General features: G+C 44.7%; 2 protein-coding genes across 3 annotated transcripts in view; both read left to right on the top strand.

Moving 5' to 3' along the window:
* Positions 1-7631, top strand: part of C1H3orf52 (chromosome 1 C3orf52 homolog) — a 32246-nt gene extending 24615 nt beyond the window's left edge. For both annotated transcript variants that reach the window (XM_071757226.1, XM_071757217.1), the window contains 2 exons: positions 5640-5951; positions 6483-7631. In XM_071757226.1, the coding sequence (XP_071613327.1) occupies positions 5640-5951; positions 6483-6757 (587 nt within the window). In that variant the 3' untranslated portion in view covers positions 6758-7631. The remainder of the gene's footprint in view (positions 1-5639; positions 5952-6482) is intronic.
* Positions 7632-13621: 5990 nt separating this feature from the next.
* Positions 13622-18092, top strand: LOC139792495 (cell surface glycoprotein CD200 receptor 1-like). Its single transcript, XM_071735912.1, has 5 exons — positions 13622-13845; positions 14693-15031; positions 15314-15611; positions 16577-16772; positions 17133-18092. Exons 1-5 carry the CDS (start codon positions 13716-13718, stop codon positions 17625-17627), a joined length of 1458 nt encoding a protein of 485 aa, XP_071592013.1. The 5' UTR covers positions 13622-13715; the 3' UTR covers positions 17628-18092.
* The last annotated feature ends 805 nt before the right edge of the window (positions 18093-18897 follow it).

The raw sequence follows: 18897 nt of genomic DNA, 5'->3' as shown, positions 1-18897 counted from the left end.
CCTGCCCTGATATTATTGCTAGATTATTATTGCTAAATTGCTGTGAGAAAGGCGGCTCAGCTTCCTTCTTGGTTCTCTCTCCCTCTCTGATTTTACCTCTGATGGTAAATCAATAGTCAACAGTTGTTGAATTTTGTTCCCCTTTAAGTCAACAACTGTGAAATTCAAAAGCTGACATGTAACTCATGACTTCCTCCAACTTTCCCTGGTCATGTGTAGGCAGCAGGTGCCAGGACTTGCCGGGTGATGGGCCCGGACGGTGCTCGCCCCACCTGTGCCCAGTTGGGGCTGGCCCAGGTGTGCATGCCCGGGATCGGCAGGGGGTGGTTCCGGAGCAGGCTCCAGAGCCAGGCGGATCAAAGTTAGTTCACTGATACCAACCCGAACCAACACGAGCTCGATTGACTCTGTTCGCGAACCGAGCTCGCGCCCACGGCGAGATTCGCCTCACGCAACACATGAACCCTGTGTGCCTCTGCTTCTTTTTGCTGCTGCTCTTGCCGCCTAAAACTGGATATCAGGCACTTTTCCCCTTACTCTGCCTTTGGTCTTAAAAAAAAAAATTCAAATTATTCAAAAGGCACAGTCATATGCATGACCAGAGTATATGCAAGCTGATTTCGAAGCTATGAAAAAATAACAGTAGCTATGCTGAGCTCAGAAAAGGGATGCAAAAAAAAAAAAAAAAAAGGATGCAGCTTGTGGGCTTTGCCACATGATTGTCTTGTGCAGGTTAGCACCAAGAAGAGACTTGAAACAAATCACGAGTATAGGTGGCAAAATTTGACAACCCCTTAAGCAATCACGAGCTAGCAAGTATAAGCTGAAATATAGATAAATAGATTAATTCAAAAGGAACAAGTGTGAAAAGCTGTTTGTCCCTGGGGGGAGAGTCCTGGACTTTTGATGGTGAGAAAGCTGAGACATTAAACACTCCCAGAGTGTTAACTTTCTTATGGTTGACTTCTGTGGGGATGCTGGTCAGACACCAGGTCCCATGTGGAAAACATCTGGTATTGGTTATCTTGTTAAGATAACACCTGCCATTGGTGTTAAGATAACTAGAGAACGTTTTGTTTGTCTCTTGTACTGCCTGCTGACAGACACAGACACATGCCACAAGTCTTTGTGTGGGGAAAAAAAGATGCCCATGGATTATAGGGTGAAAGCCATGGGGGAAAAAAGAAGGAAAACAGAATGGAAAACTAAGCTAGGAACAAAAGTTCTTCTTCTCTCTCGGGAAATCTCTTGGAACAAAAAAGAGAAATTACAAGAAATTCACTCAATTTCAGATATATAAAGGAAAATGTTCCTAAAAACAGCCAGCCCTGAGTCATTTAGAGGGTAAATGCTGATTTACACATTAAAGGAAAATATGTAAGTGTCTTGCAGAGGGACTCCTTCCTCATTTATCATATCAATCTAAACACAAAGTCGGTTTGGTTTTATTGTTTTGCTTGGCTTGTTTTGTTGTTTTTTTTTTTTAATCCAAGAAGGGGAAACATTTTCCAAAATCATTAATCATGATTCGTTATTTAGCAGAACTCCACTTAAAAAAGTTACAGTTTTCTTCTGCTATTCACACACCCATGAGCATCTCTTCTTGCTTTTTGGATGAAAACCCACCACTGAGAAGGGTTTCACTTCTCTTGTGGGCAGGCATGAGCTTGCTGTTCCTCCTGCTCCAGTGTGAGCTTGCAGGTCACTGCCAGGGCCTGGCTCATGGGGGGCACGGTGGTCTCCCTGAAACCTGCTTTAGTGAACGTGTCCTAGAGGATCACCATGAATAAACTGTATGGCACTGTGATAGAAGATCTTTGGTTCACACACCACACACGGTGTGTTTAACTGAAGCTAATTTATGCATTGCTACTTAAAAGCCACAGCCTGACTCCCTTAAGGATGGCTTTTCTTAAAAAGCCCAGAGGAAAACCTGCGCTGAAGCCAACAGGAATCTCCCAAGGCTCAGGGATTCAGAGCAAGGTGAGTAAGCTGGAGTCACCAGCTGAAAATGAAACAATGCCATGTCTTTGCCCTCGAGAGGGGACTTGCCAGGGAGTTTACAGGCCATTACAACTGCCTTCACAAGAAGGGCATTTCTAAGATGGGCATGGTTGCTCTCTGATGAGGGGAAGTGAAACTGCTTAAGAACCCGATACAACCCTGTGAAAAAAGAAGCGGGTATGACTGGAGGAATCTCAGACCTGCCTGCCTGAAAACAGCAATTTCCTGCTATGTTGCAAAGCCCATTTTGGAGCAGAAGAGTTTCAAGTGTGCTTGGCAGGTTTCTTGAGCAGCCCGGTCCCCTTTCCCCCTCTCTTGTGCTTTGGAAATGATTTGTCAGTGCCAAAAGGAATGCAGAGGAGAACCAGGAGGGGATCAAGTGAGCAGGTATGGAAACAGGGGGATGTGCTGCATGCATCTTCAGAGACCTTCTGCCTTCATTGTAGGTGGCAACACCTGCCTGGAAGTGTTGAGCACAGAGGAGAAATGCCATCACGATATCTCAGACAGGGAAACTGAACCACAGTGTTGCTGAGAAACACCCATACAATTGGAAAAGGCTTTTTGTCATCCTGAGGCATATTGTAATTCCTACATTTTTTAGCAGTCTCTTCAAGACCACTGTCAAGCCTTTAAATATAAAAAGCACGTCATGATCTGACAGTCCTTCTTTAATTACAGAAGGCCATTACAGATAATCAAAGTTGATGCACTTCACTAGAGAGTCCCTTTTTCAAATACTTGAGAACACTACCGCAGCTCAAATTTGAAAACGTTTCCATTATCTCTCTGCAAAAGCTACTAAATCAAGTACCCATGCATGGCTCATGCTGGTACTTTTCCACTGGAAAGAAATATTTTGATGAAAGGCAGAAGAAGCTTTTGATTTAAGCTTATTCATTAAACATCAACAGTGGGCACATACTGACAAATAGTGTAGCAGGACTCTACTGCAAAAGCAAGCACCTACGGGTTTTGACCATGCCTCAATTACAGACACTTGCTAAGAGGAAACTCAGCAAAACCCCTTCTTTTTTCACATGATAGTCATTCCTTGGCGTCCAGTCTGGGAAGAAAGAAGACTTCTTAGTCAGAAGAAGAGTAGATGTGGAATTCAAGCGTTTCTGCCAAAATACTGAGCAATTTTTCTATCTCTTCTGAGAACATCCATCCTTTACTGCTTTTGGATGTTGCAACCTAATATTTCAAGTTAATGCTGTGGGTGGATCTGTTATTTTTATGCATCCCGTGAGCGAAAGAAGAAGTTCAGAGGTTATTTCTTAATCAAAACATAAACTGTTTGTGACACTTGTCTTTTCATATGTGGGAGATTTCGAGAAATTCCAGCTGGAATCCCCCTGCATACTTTTCCTGTTGATCTCAAAGCAACACTGATGAGTTTCATCAGCACTGTGGAGTCTGAGTTTCAGCCTCTGTCACTTTTGGGTTGGAGGATCCAGACAGCCTGGTGAGGTTGGAGTTGTACCAGGAGGTTACAGTCATCATGATGCATCTAGCCCAAGGTTTTTACCCCTTTCACAAGATCATGCACTGTCTCATTCATAAATAAATCTTTGTTTACCTTCAAAAGTAAAAGAATATTTTTTTCCTAAGAAGAATAAGCAGATTTGTTGTTTAACTGGTAGCGATACACTTGCTAGTGCTGGGATAAAAATAAATTCCAGCATAAATATTTTGCTGACCAGCCTTATTTTTGTTATGTAAATAGTAATATGCACATGGATTACTGTGTTACTAGTACATCTGTTACTAGATGCAGTAACGGATACTTTTTAATTCAGAGGACATTCATGTTAATTCAGGCTTGAATGAAGCTAGAATTGCCACGGCACTTAAAAGGTTAAAAAAGCAATATTTTCAGAAAGAGGCAGCTGTAAGTAGTGTCTGGCTTGGACCTTCATGCCATCAGTACTGAAGTAGAAGTCAGGCTGGTTAGCTGCCATCCAGAAACATGTGCATTGCACTCCCAAATGGAGCTGTGTGCCTACATTGATCTTAGCCTGAGCAGAGAGGATGAGACTGGCTTTGAGCAGGGCCTAGCACTACATGACCTCCAGGGGTCCATTCTGATGCAAATTATGGTATCATTTTATGGCTGAGGAATAAATAGGTGATTTTCCACAGGGAATAGTTCCTTCTATGTTCAGATCTCCCCTGGAATTCTACCCGGGTTGAAAACAGCTTCTTGCACTCTTCCTTTTTTTGTATTCTGTGAAAAAATAATTGATATAAATATGAATTATCAAACAGACTTCATAAGAGTGAGTAAGCATGAATGACATCTGTAGTCCATCCTTCTTGCTAAGACTAGACGTGACAGCATCCACAAATCTTCTAGGGTGAGAAGGAGGTCATAATAAATGATCTTTATTGAAGATTTGAGGGATACCATAATGGCCCCCAAACACTACACTAGAGGGAAGGATGTTGTACAAGCACAAAACCTTTACAGGTGAAATCCTGTGGTATAGCCACAGACAAATTCCCTATTTGAAGAGTGTATCCAGCAGGTTGAGGAAGGTTCTCCTCACCCCCTTCTCTGCCCCAGGGAGGCCACACTGGGAGCACTGTGTGCAGTTCTGGGCTTCCCAGCTCAAGAGGGACAGAGATATGCTTGCAAGAATTTAGCTGAGGGCTATGAGGATGACCAAGGGACTGGACCATCTGTCACATGAGGAAAGGTTGAGAGCCCTGAGGCTGTTTAGTCAAAAGGAGAGGAGAGGAGAGGAGAGGAGAGGAGAGGAGAGGAGAGGAGAGGAGAGGAGAACTGAGAGGGGAATCTTATTGATGTTTATAAATATCTGAAAGGTAGGTGTCGAGAAGAAGGGGTCAGTCTCTTTTCAGTGGTACCCTGTGATAGGATGAGGGACAACAGACATAAAGTAGACCACAGAATATGGGTTTTCTCAATATGGAGAAAACCTTTCTTATTGTGAGGGTGACAGTGCACTGGAAAGGCTGCCCAGAAAGATTGTGAAGTCTCCTTCTCTAGAGACTTTCAAGACCCACCTGGAGGTGTTTCTGTGTGACCTGGCCTAGGTGATCTTGCATTGGCAGGGGAGTTGGACTCAGTGATCTCCAGGAGGTCCCTTTTAACTCCTAACAGCCTATGATTCTAAAGCGTATTTCTATGGTTGCTATTTTGCATCAATAGATGCCTTTAGTACTTTGGTCCACTTTAGTACTTTGGCTTGCACATCTCAAACAGAAATAAAGCAAATTCTGCAGATACATTTAAGGGAAAAGAATTGGAATTTTTGATTCATTGAATCAGTTCAGCCCTTTCAGAGGGAGGAGGATGGGGTTTTAAGGTTTCATTAGGTACTGCTCTTTACTCGTCCCTAATCAGCATTTCTCTGTTGGTATGTTGCACTGCTGCTGTTAACAACAGAACTGAAGCAGATGCTTCTACACTCTTGTCCTCTGTTTTGGTCAAGCTCTGCATTTCCAGACTGCTGCCTGAGGGCTTTCACATTTATTTGTCACTGCTGGAGTTTTAGCGACTGGGAGACAAGAACAGACAAAAAGGTTGTCCTCCAACATAAGGACAAATACAGATGCTCTTTGCTCCAAAGTGAGTAGAAAGTAAGGGATTTGTTACTTTCTGTTTACAGCCATCTCAGACCCCAAAGTGGAAGCTAAGCTTATACCCAATCCAGACAAAACCGAGAACTCAGAGCAAGTGGTGGGGTTGAGCTGCTCAGCAACAGGGAAGCCAGCTCCAAAAATCATCTGGCGCCTTCCCACCATCCTGCAGCAGAAACCGAGGGAGTACCACATCAGGCTTGGCAACCAGACCGTGACTGTCATCAGCAATTTCACCCACACCCATTCCAAAATCCTCCAGGAGCACCCCATTGCCTGTGTGATCCTGCACCCCTCTCTAAATGTGACTCTGGTCCTGCCCAGGGACAGCCTGGCTCAAGGTCAGTATGCAACCCCATCCCTGGCCTGCAGCAAGGAGGAGACCATGAGATGCCTCCTGGGGGAAATTAGGAAACTCCTCTAAGAGCTGGGGGAGCTGGTGGGGAAGGCAACTGGAAGAGCAGCCAGGGCTAGGGCGGGACAGAGAAGGTGCTGGGGAGCTTCCAAACACTTTGGGTGATGACATCCAGTGTCTTACTGCTCAGTGTGTCCCCTGCACACTGTGCTATGCACCAGCCTCCCTGCCTCTGCTGAGAACTCTCAGAGTTTTGCTGTCACATAGTTTGATGCATCAGCACAATGTGGTTGCTTTGGGTAGTTTGGAGGGGCTTGGTGCCACACACCTGACCAAGGCATTGGACCCAAAGCACAGGACTGCTGGTGGTGTTGCTTCTGTGCGTGTTGGCGTGTGCTCCCAGCATGCCCACCCATCTTGTCTTACTCCAGGGACTGGCTAAGCAACGTCTGAAAGGAGTTTAGGGCTATTTCTTTTTCCTCATGCACAAACTGAGTACCTGCTGCTTTCCCCACAGGTGCAGCCAGCAGTGTGGCACCATCCGTTGCCATTGCTGTGGGGGTGCTGGTCCCCCTGACTTCCCTCCTCCTTCTTGCCTGCCTCCTCCACTGCTGCCTCAGGCACCTATGTGACCCAGAGAGAAATCCAACCTGGCAATGCTGGGTAGGTCTGCCTTTCCCCAGGGTGCTGCAGGGCTCACTCCCACCCATTATGGGGCTCAGTGATGGGACCCAGCTCTGCCCAGCTACCCCAGGGCTCACTGCATGCTGCACCAGGGGTGAGGAGGGGTGAAGGGATCAGACCAGAGCCAGACATCTGCACACTGGGAAGGGAAAACCTGAAGGTGCTTAGCCAGGCCTGACATCAATGACAGCTAGAAAACATCCACTTTATCAATGACAGGATATGCTGGGGGGAAGCACTGCTCTGTTACTATATTAATACATAAAATAATGGTGCAAGCAGTGACTGCACCCTGCTTCTGCACCTCTAAAAATAACCTCTTTCCAGAACATCCAATGCAGTTAGTGAAGAAAGCTGCTTTGAGGACATGTCTTAAGCAAAATGGGGTCTTAAAAGAAGAGTGTTCCTCTGTGCAGATAGCCCAGGGTGCCATGCTGCAGCAGGGGCCAAGGCACTGCTGTTTGTCCTCTGAGACTGTCCTGGCACAGGGAGTGCAGGAGGCAAGCTTGAGGTGGGGAAAAACTGAGTGAGGTGGCATAATTTCAGAAAATTGCAACCTGATTTTGTGCTGAAGGCACTTCTGGGATATGCCCAGAGAGTGCACCCTTATGTTTGATGGGTATTTTGGAGACAAATAGCAGTAGGAGAAAATGCAGTACATGTCTTCTTCCACAAGCACTATCCCACTAGATCCAAGCTGGGGGTTTGTGAGGGGAAAACTTTAGTCTCCCCTGGCACAGAGAGATGGAAGGAGTCATTTGGTAATGCACACAGACTGGATCTTTACCCTTGTGCTTAAATTATCCATATATTTTGAAGAAGGAAAAAAAACAACCAAAAAAAAAAAAAAAAACAAAAAAAACAACCTAACAACTTCTCTTCCATTAGGTCTTTCCTGCCTGTACCAAGGCCAAGACACATGGGCAGTACAGAGCTGCAGGGAGGTGGACTCCAGCAGGACCCCCCAGCCCTGGCATGCTGCTGAATACCTGAGCAATTGCCTGCCCTACACCTGTGAGAGAGAAACTTCCTACAATGCCACCTTGGGCTTCCAAGAAAACTTACTGTGACTTCACTCCAAAGCAAATATTAAAAAAGGATGATTTATAGAAGTTATTTATTTATTTTACGCTATAATATTCCATTTTGTAGAAAAAAAATCTGTAAAGTATTTATTTTAAACTCTGAATGGCTATGTGGATCTGCATAAAGAAACTCATGTTTTGTATTTTCTGGGGCTTTATGTGCTATGTTTATTCCCTTCTGATATTTTAAAACTGCAAGCTCAAAACCGAGTAGAGAACTGTCTGAAACAGGGCAGCATTTCATAGGGGTGCCAGCCTGAGAGGCATTGCTGGTGGGCCAAAGGAGATCCCCACCAGGAGCTGTGGTGCAGAAGACCCATGAATAAGCTTAGTGTGTTGCTTTGAGCTTGAGGGGTTGGAACCTGCTCCCTAAAATTTATGAGAGATTGAGCCAAGACTGTGGCTGGCCTGAACTTGTAACCCAGGCACCAGGAGTGCCAGGCTTCAAGCCAGGAGTAATCAGACATGAGGAAGCTGCCAACTCCAACTTCTACCAGCCTATACTAGAAAAAAAAAAAAAAAAAAAAAAGCAAAAGGCACACAGAAGTTTCCTTCTCCCCTCTTCTTCATCTGTGGTTTCCACATCCTCTTTCTTAATTTCCCTAATCCATCACAGCTGGTTTGTGTTTCCAGGCATCCCACTTGCCTGCTGGGGGACATGGGAAAATAAAAGAGGAGTTGGAGGCGTAGGAGGCTGTCTGGTGGGCTTTGTGCATGCAGGGGTAGGTGAGTACAGAGGGAAACAGGAGGCTGCTGGCAGGCAGGGGGGGGTGGGTGCTGTATGTGGGCAGATCTGCACCAGCACAGGGCAACATGAGTTATGTATTGCTAAAATTCATTGCTAATAGCTTGTAGAGCTATAGATTTGGCCTGTATCTCTGAGCAGTTCTCCTGGACTTCCCTGAATCCTATCCTCTGCCTCTTAAATATTTCCCTGCAGTCCCAGGGAAGCAAGCACGAGCACTTCTCTCAGCTGATGCAGTCTTGTGGGCAGCATAAAGATGGCCAGTGCAGGCTGTCCTTTCCCATCTTTGCTTCCCAGAGCAAGTGCCATCTGATTTTTCCTCCCCCATCTCTTTCAAATGTGCATCTCAGATGAAGCAGGCTGAATTGCAAGCTAAAAGGCTGAGTAACCTAAAATGAAAGCAAGTGGGTGAGTTGAAAAGAAACAAACTGAGTCTTCATTATAAAATGCTTTTTTTAGGCTCCCTAATGCTTAGTAATAGTGCAGCTGGTGATTGTGGGGAAAAGGGAACCAAGGGGAACCAGCTCTTATTGTCACAGCCAGAAATTTTTCTCCAGTGCCCCATAATTTACGAAAAAGGAAGAAATTTTGCCCAGGTTTTCCTTTCATTACAGCTTAATTTCTTCCTCCTGTGGGGAAGAGGCCAGGGGGAGAAGCAGGTTTTCCCCAGGAGGGGTGGGGGCTTGTGGGGAAAGAGGGAAGTGGGATGAGAAGGAGAGGGCAGAGCTGAGCCCCAGCTCTCCTCCAGAAAAAACTGTGCAGTGCCAGCCCTCACCACTCAGAAGGGTTCCAGTTGTCTCTTCAGGGGTTTTGGCTTTTTTTTTTTTTTTTTTTTTGTTGTTTGTGTGTGGTTTTTGGGTGTTTTGTTTGTTTGGGGGGTTGGGGTTTTTTTGAGAGAGAGAGTTTTGGGTTTTTCTTGAGTTCTAGAAGACATTTTCCAATAATGTTTAGACTAATGTGCTTTTTAAAACATATAAATGAGTCTCTTGCAGAAACAGAGAATTGAGATGTGGGTTATTAAAAGGATTTTCAGAGAGACAGGCACAAAGCTGCAAGAAACCCTTACAAGCACAGGAAGATTGCAGAGATTACCTGTGATTATTTTCTACACACTGCTCACCTTGTGTGGGAGAAAGCAGAGTTTGGAGTCACAAAAATATCCGTTTACATGCAGGATTGTAATTTCTTTTACTATTTAGCTGAATGTTGAATTGTGAAAAGCTTTTGTAGGTTTCTGATTATGGCCATGATAGGACTAGAGACCAAGTGAGAAAGGAAGATGTGGTGGCTTACAAGCAAAACACTGTACAAGAAAGCTAGACATTACCTATCTATTAATCTTTTTGCAGAATCAGAGTGAGATCAGCAAATTAAATCCCAAGGCAGAACACTTAAACCAGTGCTTGCCTTCCTGCTATACAAAGCCAGCTACTAAAATGCAGAGCTATAAAATGTTGTGTATGAGAGGTTTAGCTTCATGTGGCTTCATGTAGAATGAATGTAAGCATCTAGGGCATGTAGAGCTAACCTGCTGTTAGCTGGGAAAAAGGGTATGAAATGGATACAAAACAGCTTTCAGGGAACAAACAGGTGACTGAGGGAGAACAGAAGTTTTTAGTGTGGGTGAATAACATCTTGACTGCTGTTCTGAGGTTTCTTTGTGATTGTCTTGTGCTTGTCTGCCCAGTTATCTCTGCTCTCAATTAATTCGGCAGTAATTCTTTGAAGGCTGTATTTCAGAGGGCTTTATTCAGATACTTTGTATTCTTGATAATAAACTATTATGTAGGCTGTGAAATGTTGCAAATTTTCAGTAACTCTTGAGAAACAATAAAACTGGTAAGAAATTTACATGGAATGGACTTTTCTATTGCGCTGCTCTAATGTAAGTGGTGCAAAGCAGGTTAACTTTGTAAGTAAATGGAAGCACAGTATCTTTTCCAAGTTGAATCTATGGAAGTGTTCTGAGCTAATATTGCCACTACCATGAAAAAAAAAAAAATCTGATCAGGAAAAAGACTACTTTTTCCCCAGTCTTGTGGCTGGTGAGTTGCTGATCTGACCCAACCCTGCCCTGTGACCACTTGCTGTCTGTCCATGGTCACCACAAGTCACACAGCCCAGTGCATCAGTTTTTCAGACAGATAGAAAGACTGTGAGTAGGAATGCCACCTGCCTGCTTCTTTTCACTTGGGTCAGACTGGTTCTGGGTAATGTGTCTTTTTCTGCAGAGCAAGCAGAACTATTTAACTTGCATCTCTTGGCTCTGGGACTTTTTCATCTCGAGAATGGTCAACTTGGATAACAGTTTTAACTCGTTTAAGACCTTAAGACAATATATTTTTTAGCTGCATATTTTATAGAGAAAATATATATAGGGTCCTCAGGTTGTATTTTGTATGAAATGTCCAGGTTTCTGTTTTGGCATGGCAGGCTGTTTTAGAGTTGTACCGTGTTGGTGTTTTTCTTGTCTGGTGTTCCTGGTTCTAAGATCACTAAGTTATAAAGCAATCATCCCAGCAGCTCTAGCTGAAGATGCAACTGAAATACAGCTGAAGGGCTGCCCCTAGACATTTTGCAAGTCACTGGCTGAAATAGGGAGAATATTCTTTTTTCTGAAAACACTGCTGGCAGAGGCATGGGATGAAATCCATATAGTGAAAGGAACTTTGTTTTGGTGAGAGAAGACTGAAAGCATCATTCATCATTTCTCTGTTGCGTGACCCTGGGAGAATGATTCATCTACTAAATACCACACCAGTAAATTTTCTTATGAACTTGGACTTGGAAGAAAATATAACCTAATCTTTTCAACAATGAGCTCCTACAAATAAGCTGTAATAAGAGAAGTGCACTAATTTAGTGCATTTTTCTTTTTCATAAAGGAGGCTATCGAACTAAGCAGAAAAAAAAATCAAGTATATTTTTGTTTTCACTTTTAATTTACCAGAAATCACTCATAATTTGGAAGCCATACAAAGGGCCTTCTCATTTCTTCACTGCTTTCATCTTTGCTTATATAAAGCTGTGTGTGAAAGAAGCACTGAGCTCTCATCCAAGTTTTTTGCAGGTGGACTCTGTTGAAGGCTGCTCAACTTTGGGGAAAAAAAGCCAATTGAAATTTCTAGGCTTTCTGGGAGGCTTGAGGGAATCCTCAGTCTAGGACTCACTCACAATACAAATGTATTTTTAACTCTGAAACATGTCAGAAACAGTAACCTTCAACATGACCCACCCTAAGGAAAAGAGAAGAAAAGGAAGCTTATCTGCTAAAAGAACACTTGAAATTGTACATAAAAGTCTAAGATGCAATGAAAAGTTTGCAGAAAATAAAACCAAATCACAATAAAACGCCAAACAAAACCCCCAAACCTTTACACTGAAATTAGATATTATATTTTTAATAGAGAATAATTTATTTTCTATTGTCCTTCAAATAAATTACAGAATGTCCATCATCCCACCACAATCACACAGGATTATATTTTAAGCTTCAGAAACCAATTTGCCTCAGAGGCCTTGAGCCTCTCTGGTCTACAATGTAGCTATTTTCATGAGTGAGATTGTGTTGGGTTTTTTTAGCTCACCATAGTCTATATAACAAAAAATATTTTAGCTTGTTACAGTTATTTATCTGAATACCAGAACCTATATACAAAGAAGAGAAAAGAAAAGGGGAAATGTCTTAGTATAGTTTTCTGAAGATCTTTGCATATCTGCTTCAGAATAGTTTTAAGGGTATTAAATGTCAACTGGCATCTCTCTAGAAGGACAAACAAGGTGTCAGTTTTCTTCTCAATATTTCAGTATATATCCATGTATATAATATAATTTAATGTCCCTTCCAACCCTATGAGTCTATGATTTTTTCTAAAAACATTTATCTTAAAAAAAATTATAACCACATAGAGATAATTAGAATGCATTCCTCAGAGCCTAGCTTGGGTTGCAGAGGGAAACCAAGAGCTCACTGTATCACTGACAGAAAGTGCTGAGCACCTTCCTCTGGGCTGGAAACCCTCTGACTAGGACACAAAAGGAGAGGGGCCAATGCTGGGTCATGGGAGGTAACAGGCCAGCCCAAAGGGGAATGGTGCATCAGGCTTTCCAGTGGGTTCCAGCCCTACAGAAGGAACTTGTGGTCATCATTCAGGTTTAATTGCCCTAGTTTCAGGTTTGTGACTCTGTATCATTCTGCTGTGGAACTGGCAGACCTGGATTTGAAGGTGAACTCAGAACAAATGAAGTCAGAAGTCACCAGGAAACAACATCAGCCATTGTTAGTGGGACAGATATTTTTCCCTAAAGGTGAGTGAGAATGTCTGTGAAACCTTTAACATTCTCTACAGCTTCCTTCATTCCTTTAGCACATTTCTTCTTCCTTTGCTCTTTTTTTTTTTGGTCCCTGGGATCTAAACCTGCTTTTGTACTATCAACCAGTGCAATACTTTTGACTCAAACAAGAAAGTTTCTTTTTTGCTTTGCTGTCACTTGACCCAGCCACATAATTTGCCTCTGCTGGTCTAAGTTACCCTGTGGAGTTACTTACCAATGCTCAGTCTCTTTTTGCACTTTGGTTGGTACAGCTGGTGTGTGACATGAGGACAGCTGTAGGAAATGCAGACAGGGAAGGGAGGGGAAGGGCACAGCTGGGAGCATGTTCTGTTGGAGGCAGGTGGATGTCCCACCCCACTTTCCCCTACTCATTTTCTGCTCAAAACTACAAAAGTCCCACAGCTCCCTAACTGAAGTAAACACACTACCAGGAGGAAACAAGGGGGTTGAATCCCTTTGATGACAGCCTGCTCTCTGAGTGTTTACACAGCACTTGCTGGGCTGATGCCTGCTCCCTCCCATCTCCGGCACTTAGCAGGAAAGCCCCACGTTTACATCTTGCAAGGTGTAAAAAGTCCTGATGGCACTCCTTGGCTCAGCCACTTAGAAGGGGCTTAAAGGGGACAACTTGTTCAACTAAGTTCTGTCGCTGGGGGAAGAAACAAAATTAAAAAGGGGGCTGCTGTTTATTTCCACCTCTGCCAGCCAGTGCAGTTGGGGGTGTACAAAGCTGTGCTGATCACCTGGGGTAAATGATTGACCAGGGAGGTGCAAAGAGGCTTCCTGGACTATTGGCTGCCTGCTCCCTGCCAGCAGCCCTGCCCATTGGCCTTCCAGAAACGCTCTGAAAAAAGGCGCAAAACTTCAAATTCTTCCGGGAGCTCCAGCTTCCCTCTGAGTGATGTGGGAGAAGAGGGTGAGCTTTCCCAGGAAATTGCTCTGTCCCACGATGTTTTTTTCCCTGCTTTACTGGGCTGGAGCCTACCTGCTGCCCTTCTACCGAGGTTGCCTGCTGGAGGAGACAGCGCCGGGTGAGTGGAGCATGAGATTAATTCCCTGCATGAGATTAATTCCGGAGCAGCACTGGCCTTTTTTTTAATTTTTTTTTTTTTTTTTTTTTTTTTTTTTGCAAACTAAGACACCCAGACGCCATCCTGACTGAAAAATACTAATTGGTAACTAGAAGTAGTAATCTTGGGGTTGGTCAGCTGCAAAACCGGGAAAGGTCAGGTCAGAAGAGGTACAGCGCAGGCTGTCTTTGCACTCGAGCTGTGCATTCAGGCTGTATATTCCCTTTCGTTGTCTAAGTGTTGCTAAGCTCCTCACCGCAAGGGGTGCAGCGGGTTTGCATTTCCAGTGCAGACACCTGGGTGCTGTTAGGAGAGGCTGGGGCAGTGGGGTGTCCGTCTGCAGATGCCCTCTGCTTCCCCCCGCACCCCTCTGGGTAGGGGAGGGAGCTGGGATGCCTTCAGGAGCAAGAGCTGTTTCTAGGTTATTGCTGTGTGTCAGGTCTGTACATATAGTACAGAGTACATATCTCTCAAAGTAATGCAGGCAGATGAGCTCGGGATTCGGGTTGCTGTGCTTGCTAAGGATCCCATCTGTCCTTCTCTTCCCATGCTGCCCTCCCCCTCACCATGGGATACATAGGGCATAGGCTGATGGTGTGATTGGCATGGGCTAATGATGGGATTGCCACCCACGGCTGCCTGAGGTCTTCCAGTGTGCCATGCAGCCTTGTGGTGGGCATTTCTTGCTCCAGTGCTCTGCAAGATGGGAACACTGTGACTGCAGGCTTCAAGGCATTAGAGCCTCCCCTGAGTGAATTGTTTTTCCTCTTGCTCTGACTTTGCTGTTTGCTGTTTGCATTGCTCCTAGGTTTGAATGAAGCTGTAAAATCGGAGAGAGTTGTCACAGCAGCTCTTGGTGGAGAGGCAAGTTTATATTGCAACTTCTCCCTCCCAATGGAAGTTTTGCAAGTCACCTGGCAGAAGAGAAATGGGTCTTCCTTCCAGAACTTGGCATCCTATAGCCTAAGCCACGGGCCAAAACTGATAGGGTCATTTCAGGAGAAGGCTTTCTTCACTAGGGCAACCCTGAAGGCCTCAGCTATCGTACTCCAAAATCTCACATTTGAGGATGAGTCCAATTACAGATGCATTTTCAACGTGTTCCCTCATGGCTCTTTCAGCCAAGATATCTGCCTCAACATTCAAAGTAAGTTTTCCACTAACACCCTCTCACTCCCTGGCACTTACCTCTCATATAGTCAGGAGGTGGGGACGGAATTACCCTCTCCACCACATGGAGACTTTTCATGCAACAGCATCTCCTGGTGGATAGTCTCCAGAATAGCCACATCTTTCCTCAGAAAAGGTGGAGGTAAATAAGCCAGGAGATGTTTTTAAATAAGAACACCTGAACAGAGAGGTGACCCATCCACCTTTGACCATCAACTCACCACACAGCGTTAAAAGTACCTTCTCTTTTCACCCTCAGCACTTTCTGAGCTAACAGTGGAATATGATTCCCACCTGCCCACCAAGGGTCTCCTTACTGCAGTTTGCTCAGCAACAGGAAAACCTGCCCCCAAAATCACCTGGCTGGGTGAAAGAGGCCTGGATAAGTCACCTGAAATACACCATCTTCAAAATGCAAATGGAACTGTCATGGTGTCCAGCAGACTGACCTTCCCAGCCAGCCACCTCTCTGCCTTGACTTGTCTCCTTGAACACCCACAGGGAAGGAAAATGATGACAGTTTACCTGGAGAAAGGAAAGAAAGGTAGGCTGTGTTTGTATGGATAGGTGCAGCATGTCACGGGGAGAGCTTAGGAAAGGATGTGCAATTGTGGGAATGCAGCTTGTACTTAGGTAGAGCATTCAAGATGTTTTTCTGTGACTTCAGACCACGTGCTAGATGAATATTTCATGATTTGAAACCACCCAGAAGACTCCTCCCTGTGGTACCTTTGTGTCTGTGAGGTGGGTGTGTGCAAATATATATATAATAAATATTCCTATTTGTAAGTACATACATATATGTATGTCTTTATATCCTTATAGTTCTACATAGTGACTGAATTAGAGCATATGCAATCAATACTACAGCAGTGTTCCCAGCTGGAGGGTACTAGCATAGGAGGCCCCTGGCTGTCAAATGCTAGTAAATAACATATGTCAAAAGTATTGCAGGAGGACATATATCAGGAAGGATGGGAGACTTTCCTCATAACAAAACTTCTTCATACAGAAAGAGAAACACAAATATATCAGGAATAAAAAGAGTGGGTTTTGTCTCCCATTTTCTTTGTATTGAGGGAACGATTATCAGTATATGTTAAAATATAAAATAATTTCTCACCTGCCAGAGTGCTACATTGTTACACTGCTCTTTTTTCTCCTTCAAATAATTAAGAAGCACAAACTGATGAATGTTTCACTTCAGCCCTAACCTCTGAAAGGGAGCACAAGAAAGATGTTGTTATCCCTGTGTGTTCTGTGTCAACTTACTGGTTTCTTTTTGTAGGAGTTCAGAAGACCATAATTATCATGGCAGTCCTCATGACTGTGTTGCTCTTAGTCTTGATATATAGCATCATGAGACAAACCGACAAAAGAGGGGAAAAGTAAGACAAATTTCCATTTTCTTGCAAATGATATGGCTTGCCTGTGTTCACCTTGCCATTTTCCTTTCTGTTTCCTGGTGTTGTTTTTATATACATGCCCTGGAAACTTATCCAGGTGACAACAGCATCTTTTAAGTATCAAGATTCACTCTAAATGCCATGAGGTTTTTAAGCATCACATGCGTAGTTAATGGTTTGGGTGTTTTCAGGCAGAAGAGGTGTACTACACCGAGATCACCATCAGAGGAGGAAGGCTTACAGCAGGACCTAAGAGAGAAAGCCATAAGCCTGCACGTGCTGAAGGACCAGCACGTTGTTCATCAAAGTGAGGTAATGCAAAAGCCCTAGGCTTCCAGTAGTTATTAACATCTTCAGAAGACTTGAAAATACTCATCAGAAACGTGAAAAAAACCTCCCATGGAGAGCTAGGGTCTGCACTTGCTTCCATGTCTTTGCTGGGTGGGACAGCCACCACCAGGTCGATGACACTATATGTGTCCCATCTAACCTCTAGAAATGCTGGGGAACCACTTTGCTCTGACCTCCCATACATTCCCTCTTTTCCTTGCAAGCTCTTGCTAGTCCTGTGCTGTGAATGGGACGAGTCCTGTTTTCTCACCACTTCCCTCTTCCAGATAACACAGAGCTTTGTTGTGGTGACCACACCGTGTGGTGCTGTGTCTTTTGCAGGAGCAGACACCCAGCTCCTCACTTTGCAAAAGGCTGCCAGTCCTGAAAAGAGACATCAGAGGGGAAAAAAGTTGTGGGTGTTTAATTCCAGAAGAAGCAGAGAACCTGAATGACAACATCCATGGCAAGTTTGAGGGGTTACCTGTTTCATTATGTGCCAAGAAGCTGGGCTGCACACCCGTGGAGGAGGACAGAGAGGCAGCAGCAGGTGGGGGAGCCCAAACAACACCCCGCCTGGCTGCTCCCCAGCCCAGCATAGGAAGGAGAGCATTCAGTCTGCTCAAGACCCACCTCCACTGTCCCAGAGGAGCACAGGAGCCCAAGGACAGGTGTGGAGACCAAATGAAGGACTCAGAGGAAGAAACACCTTCCCAGGGATGTTCCAGGAGACCCTCAGGTGCGGGGTGTGGCTGCGAAGCCCATCCAGAAGAGTCATCAGTGGAGCACCTTTCTGACTTAGGTGGGTCACTGCCTAAAAGGGTTATGGACAGATGATGGGGTGCAAGGGATGAGCACATGCAATTGCACAGTATTTATGGGATGCTTAAGGGAAGAATCAAAGGTGAGAAAGGGAGAAATCAGGGCAAACTGGGGGGGAAAAAGCCTGGGAAAAAGAAGATATAAGAGAGCCTGGTTGTACATGTGCAGAATTTTGTCAGTATGCTTGTTTGGCCATGCCCTGCACCCTATCACCACGATCTGTCTTGTCTTCTTGTGAAACTCCATTTCTAACTCTTATCCTGGGTGAGGAACTCCCCAGCAGATGTGCATCTGTGTATGGGAGCCTGATGCCAGCAGCTGGATCGGGACCATGGTCCTGGGTGCCTGCAGCTGGGGAGACCCAAGTGAGAGAAACCAGGTGCCAGCTACCAGCATGGAGCAGGGGCAGAGCCCGTGTGTCCCTGGTGAAGCACCTTGAGCAAGTGCAGGCAGGTGAGCATGTGAACATCAACAAGGATCAAGCCATCACAAGTTTGATGTTTCACAAGTAATGAGGCAGGACAACCTGTGCTGCAGATGCAGCAAGACTTGCAAAATGTGCTAGAAGAGCCCTCCCATAGATTTGCAAAAGTTCTGCTAACAGCCCGTCAGCCTCAGAGCAGAGCACCTTCTTTTGTAGTAGCAGAGTTCCCTCTAGTGGGACAGATGGCGAATGGAAGTGAAAACACCTCCAGTGACTCTTCCATTAAAACTGTAGCTCACGAGTGCTATTTGTTTTCTCTTTGAGTGCAGGAACCTTGTCCCAGGTATCAAGAAGTTCAGGAACGATGCAATGAAATTACTTTGGGTATTGTCCAGCGGTGGACACTGGCTGTGGTCTCTGGAAGAGAAGGTTTTGAAAGGAACTGACAGAAGGAAGCAGGCATTTAGTTTCAGTCCTGCCTTGCTCTCCTGGAGAAAGAGCTCTTGCAAAGGACCAAGGAAGGAAAAATGGAGATGTTCCCCTGTTCTCCAAGCTTCCAGGGTGGCCCACAATGGATAAAAGAAGGTTTGCTCAAGGAGAAGTAGGAATGGCAGGCATTTAGCAATACTAGACAAAGCATCTAGGCTGCCAAAGTCCTGACAAGTTCTGCTGAATGTTGCCTCTTGAGACATCTGGATTTCCTGCAGCTGGGCTTTTTGGTCAAGGGATACCTTTGGAAAACAATCTTGGGTTTATTGGTCAAGGGACCTTTAGAAGTCTGTCTCAGGTGATGTTTGGACCAAGAGTGTCTGCTCAGCATGTTAAGGACAACTGTTTCCTGCGTTCTGAAAATCCTGTGCT

Source organism: Heliangelus exortis, chromosome 1, assembly GCF_036169615.1.
Source record: "Heliangelus exortis chromosome 1, bHelExo1.hap1, whole genome shotgun sequence".
Lineage (NCBI taxonomy): Eukaryota > Metazoa > Chordata > Aves > Apodiformes > Trochilidae > Heliangelus > Heliangelus exortis.
Note: the sequence above shows the minus strand (reverse complement) of the source record. Positions and strands in the feature narration are given on the sequence as shown.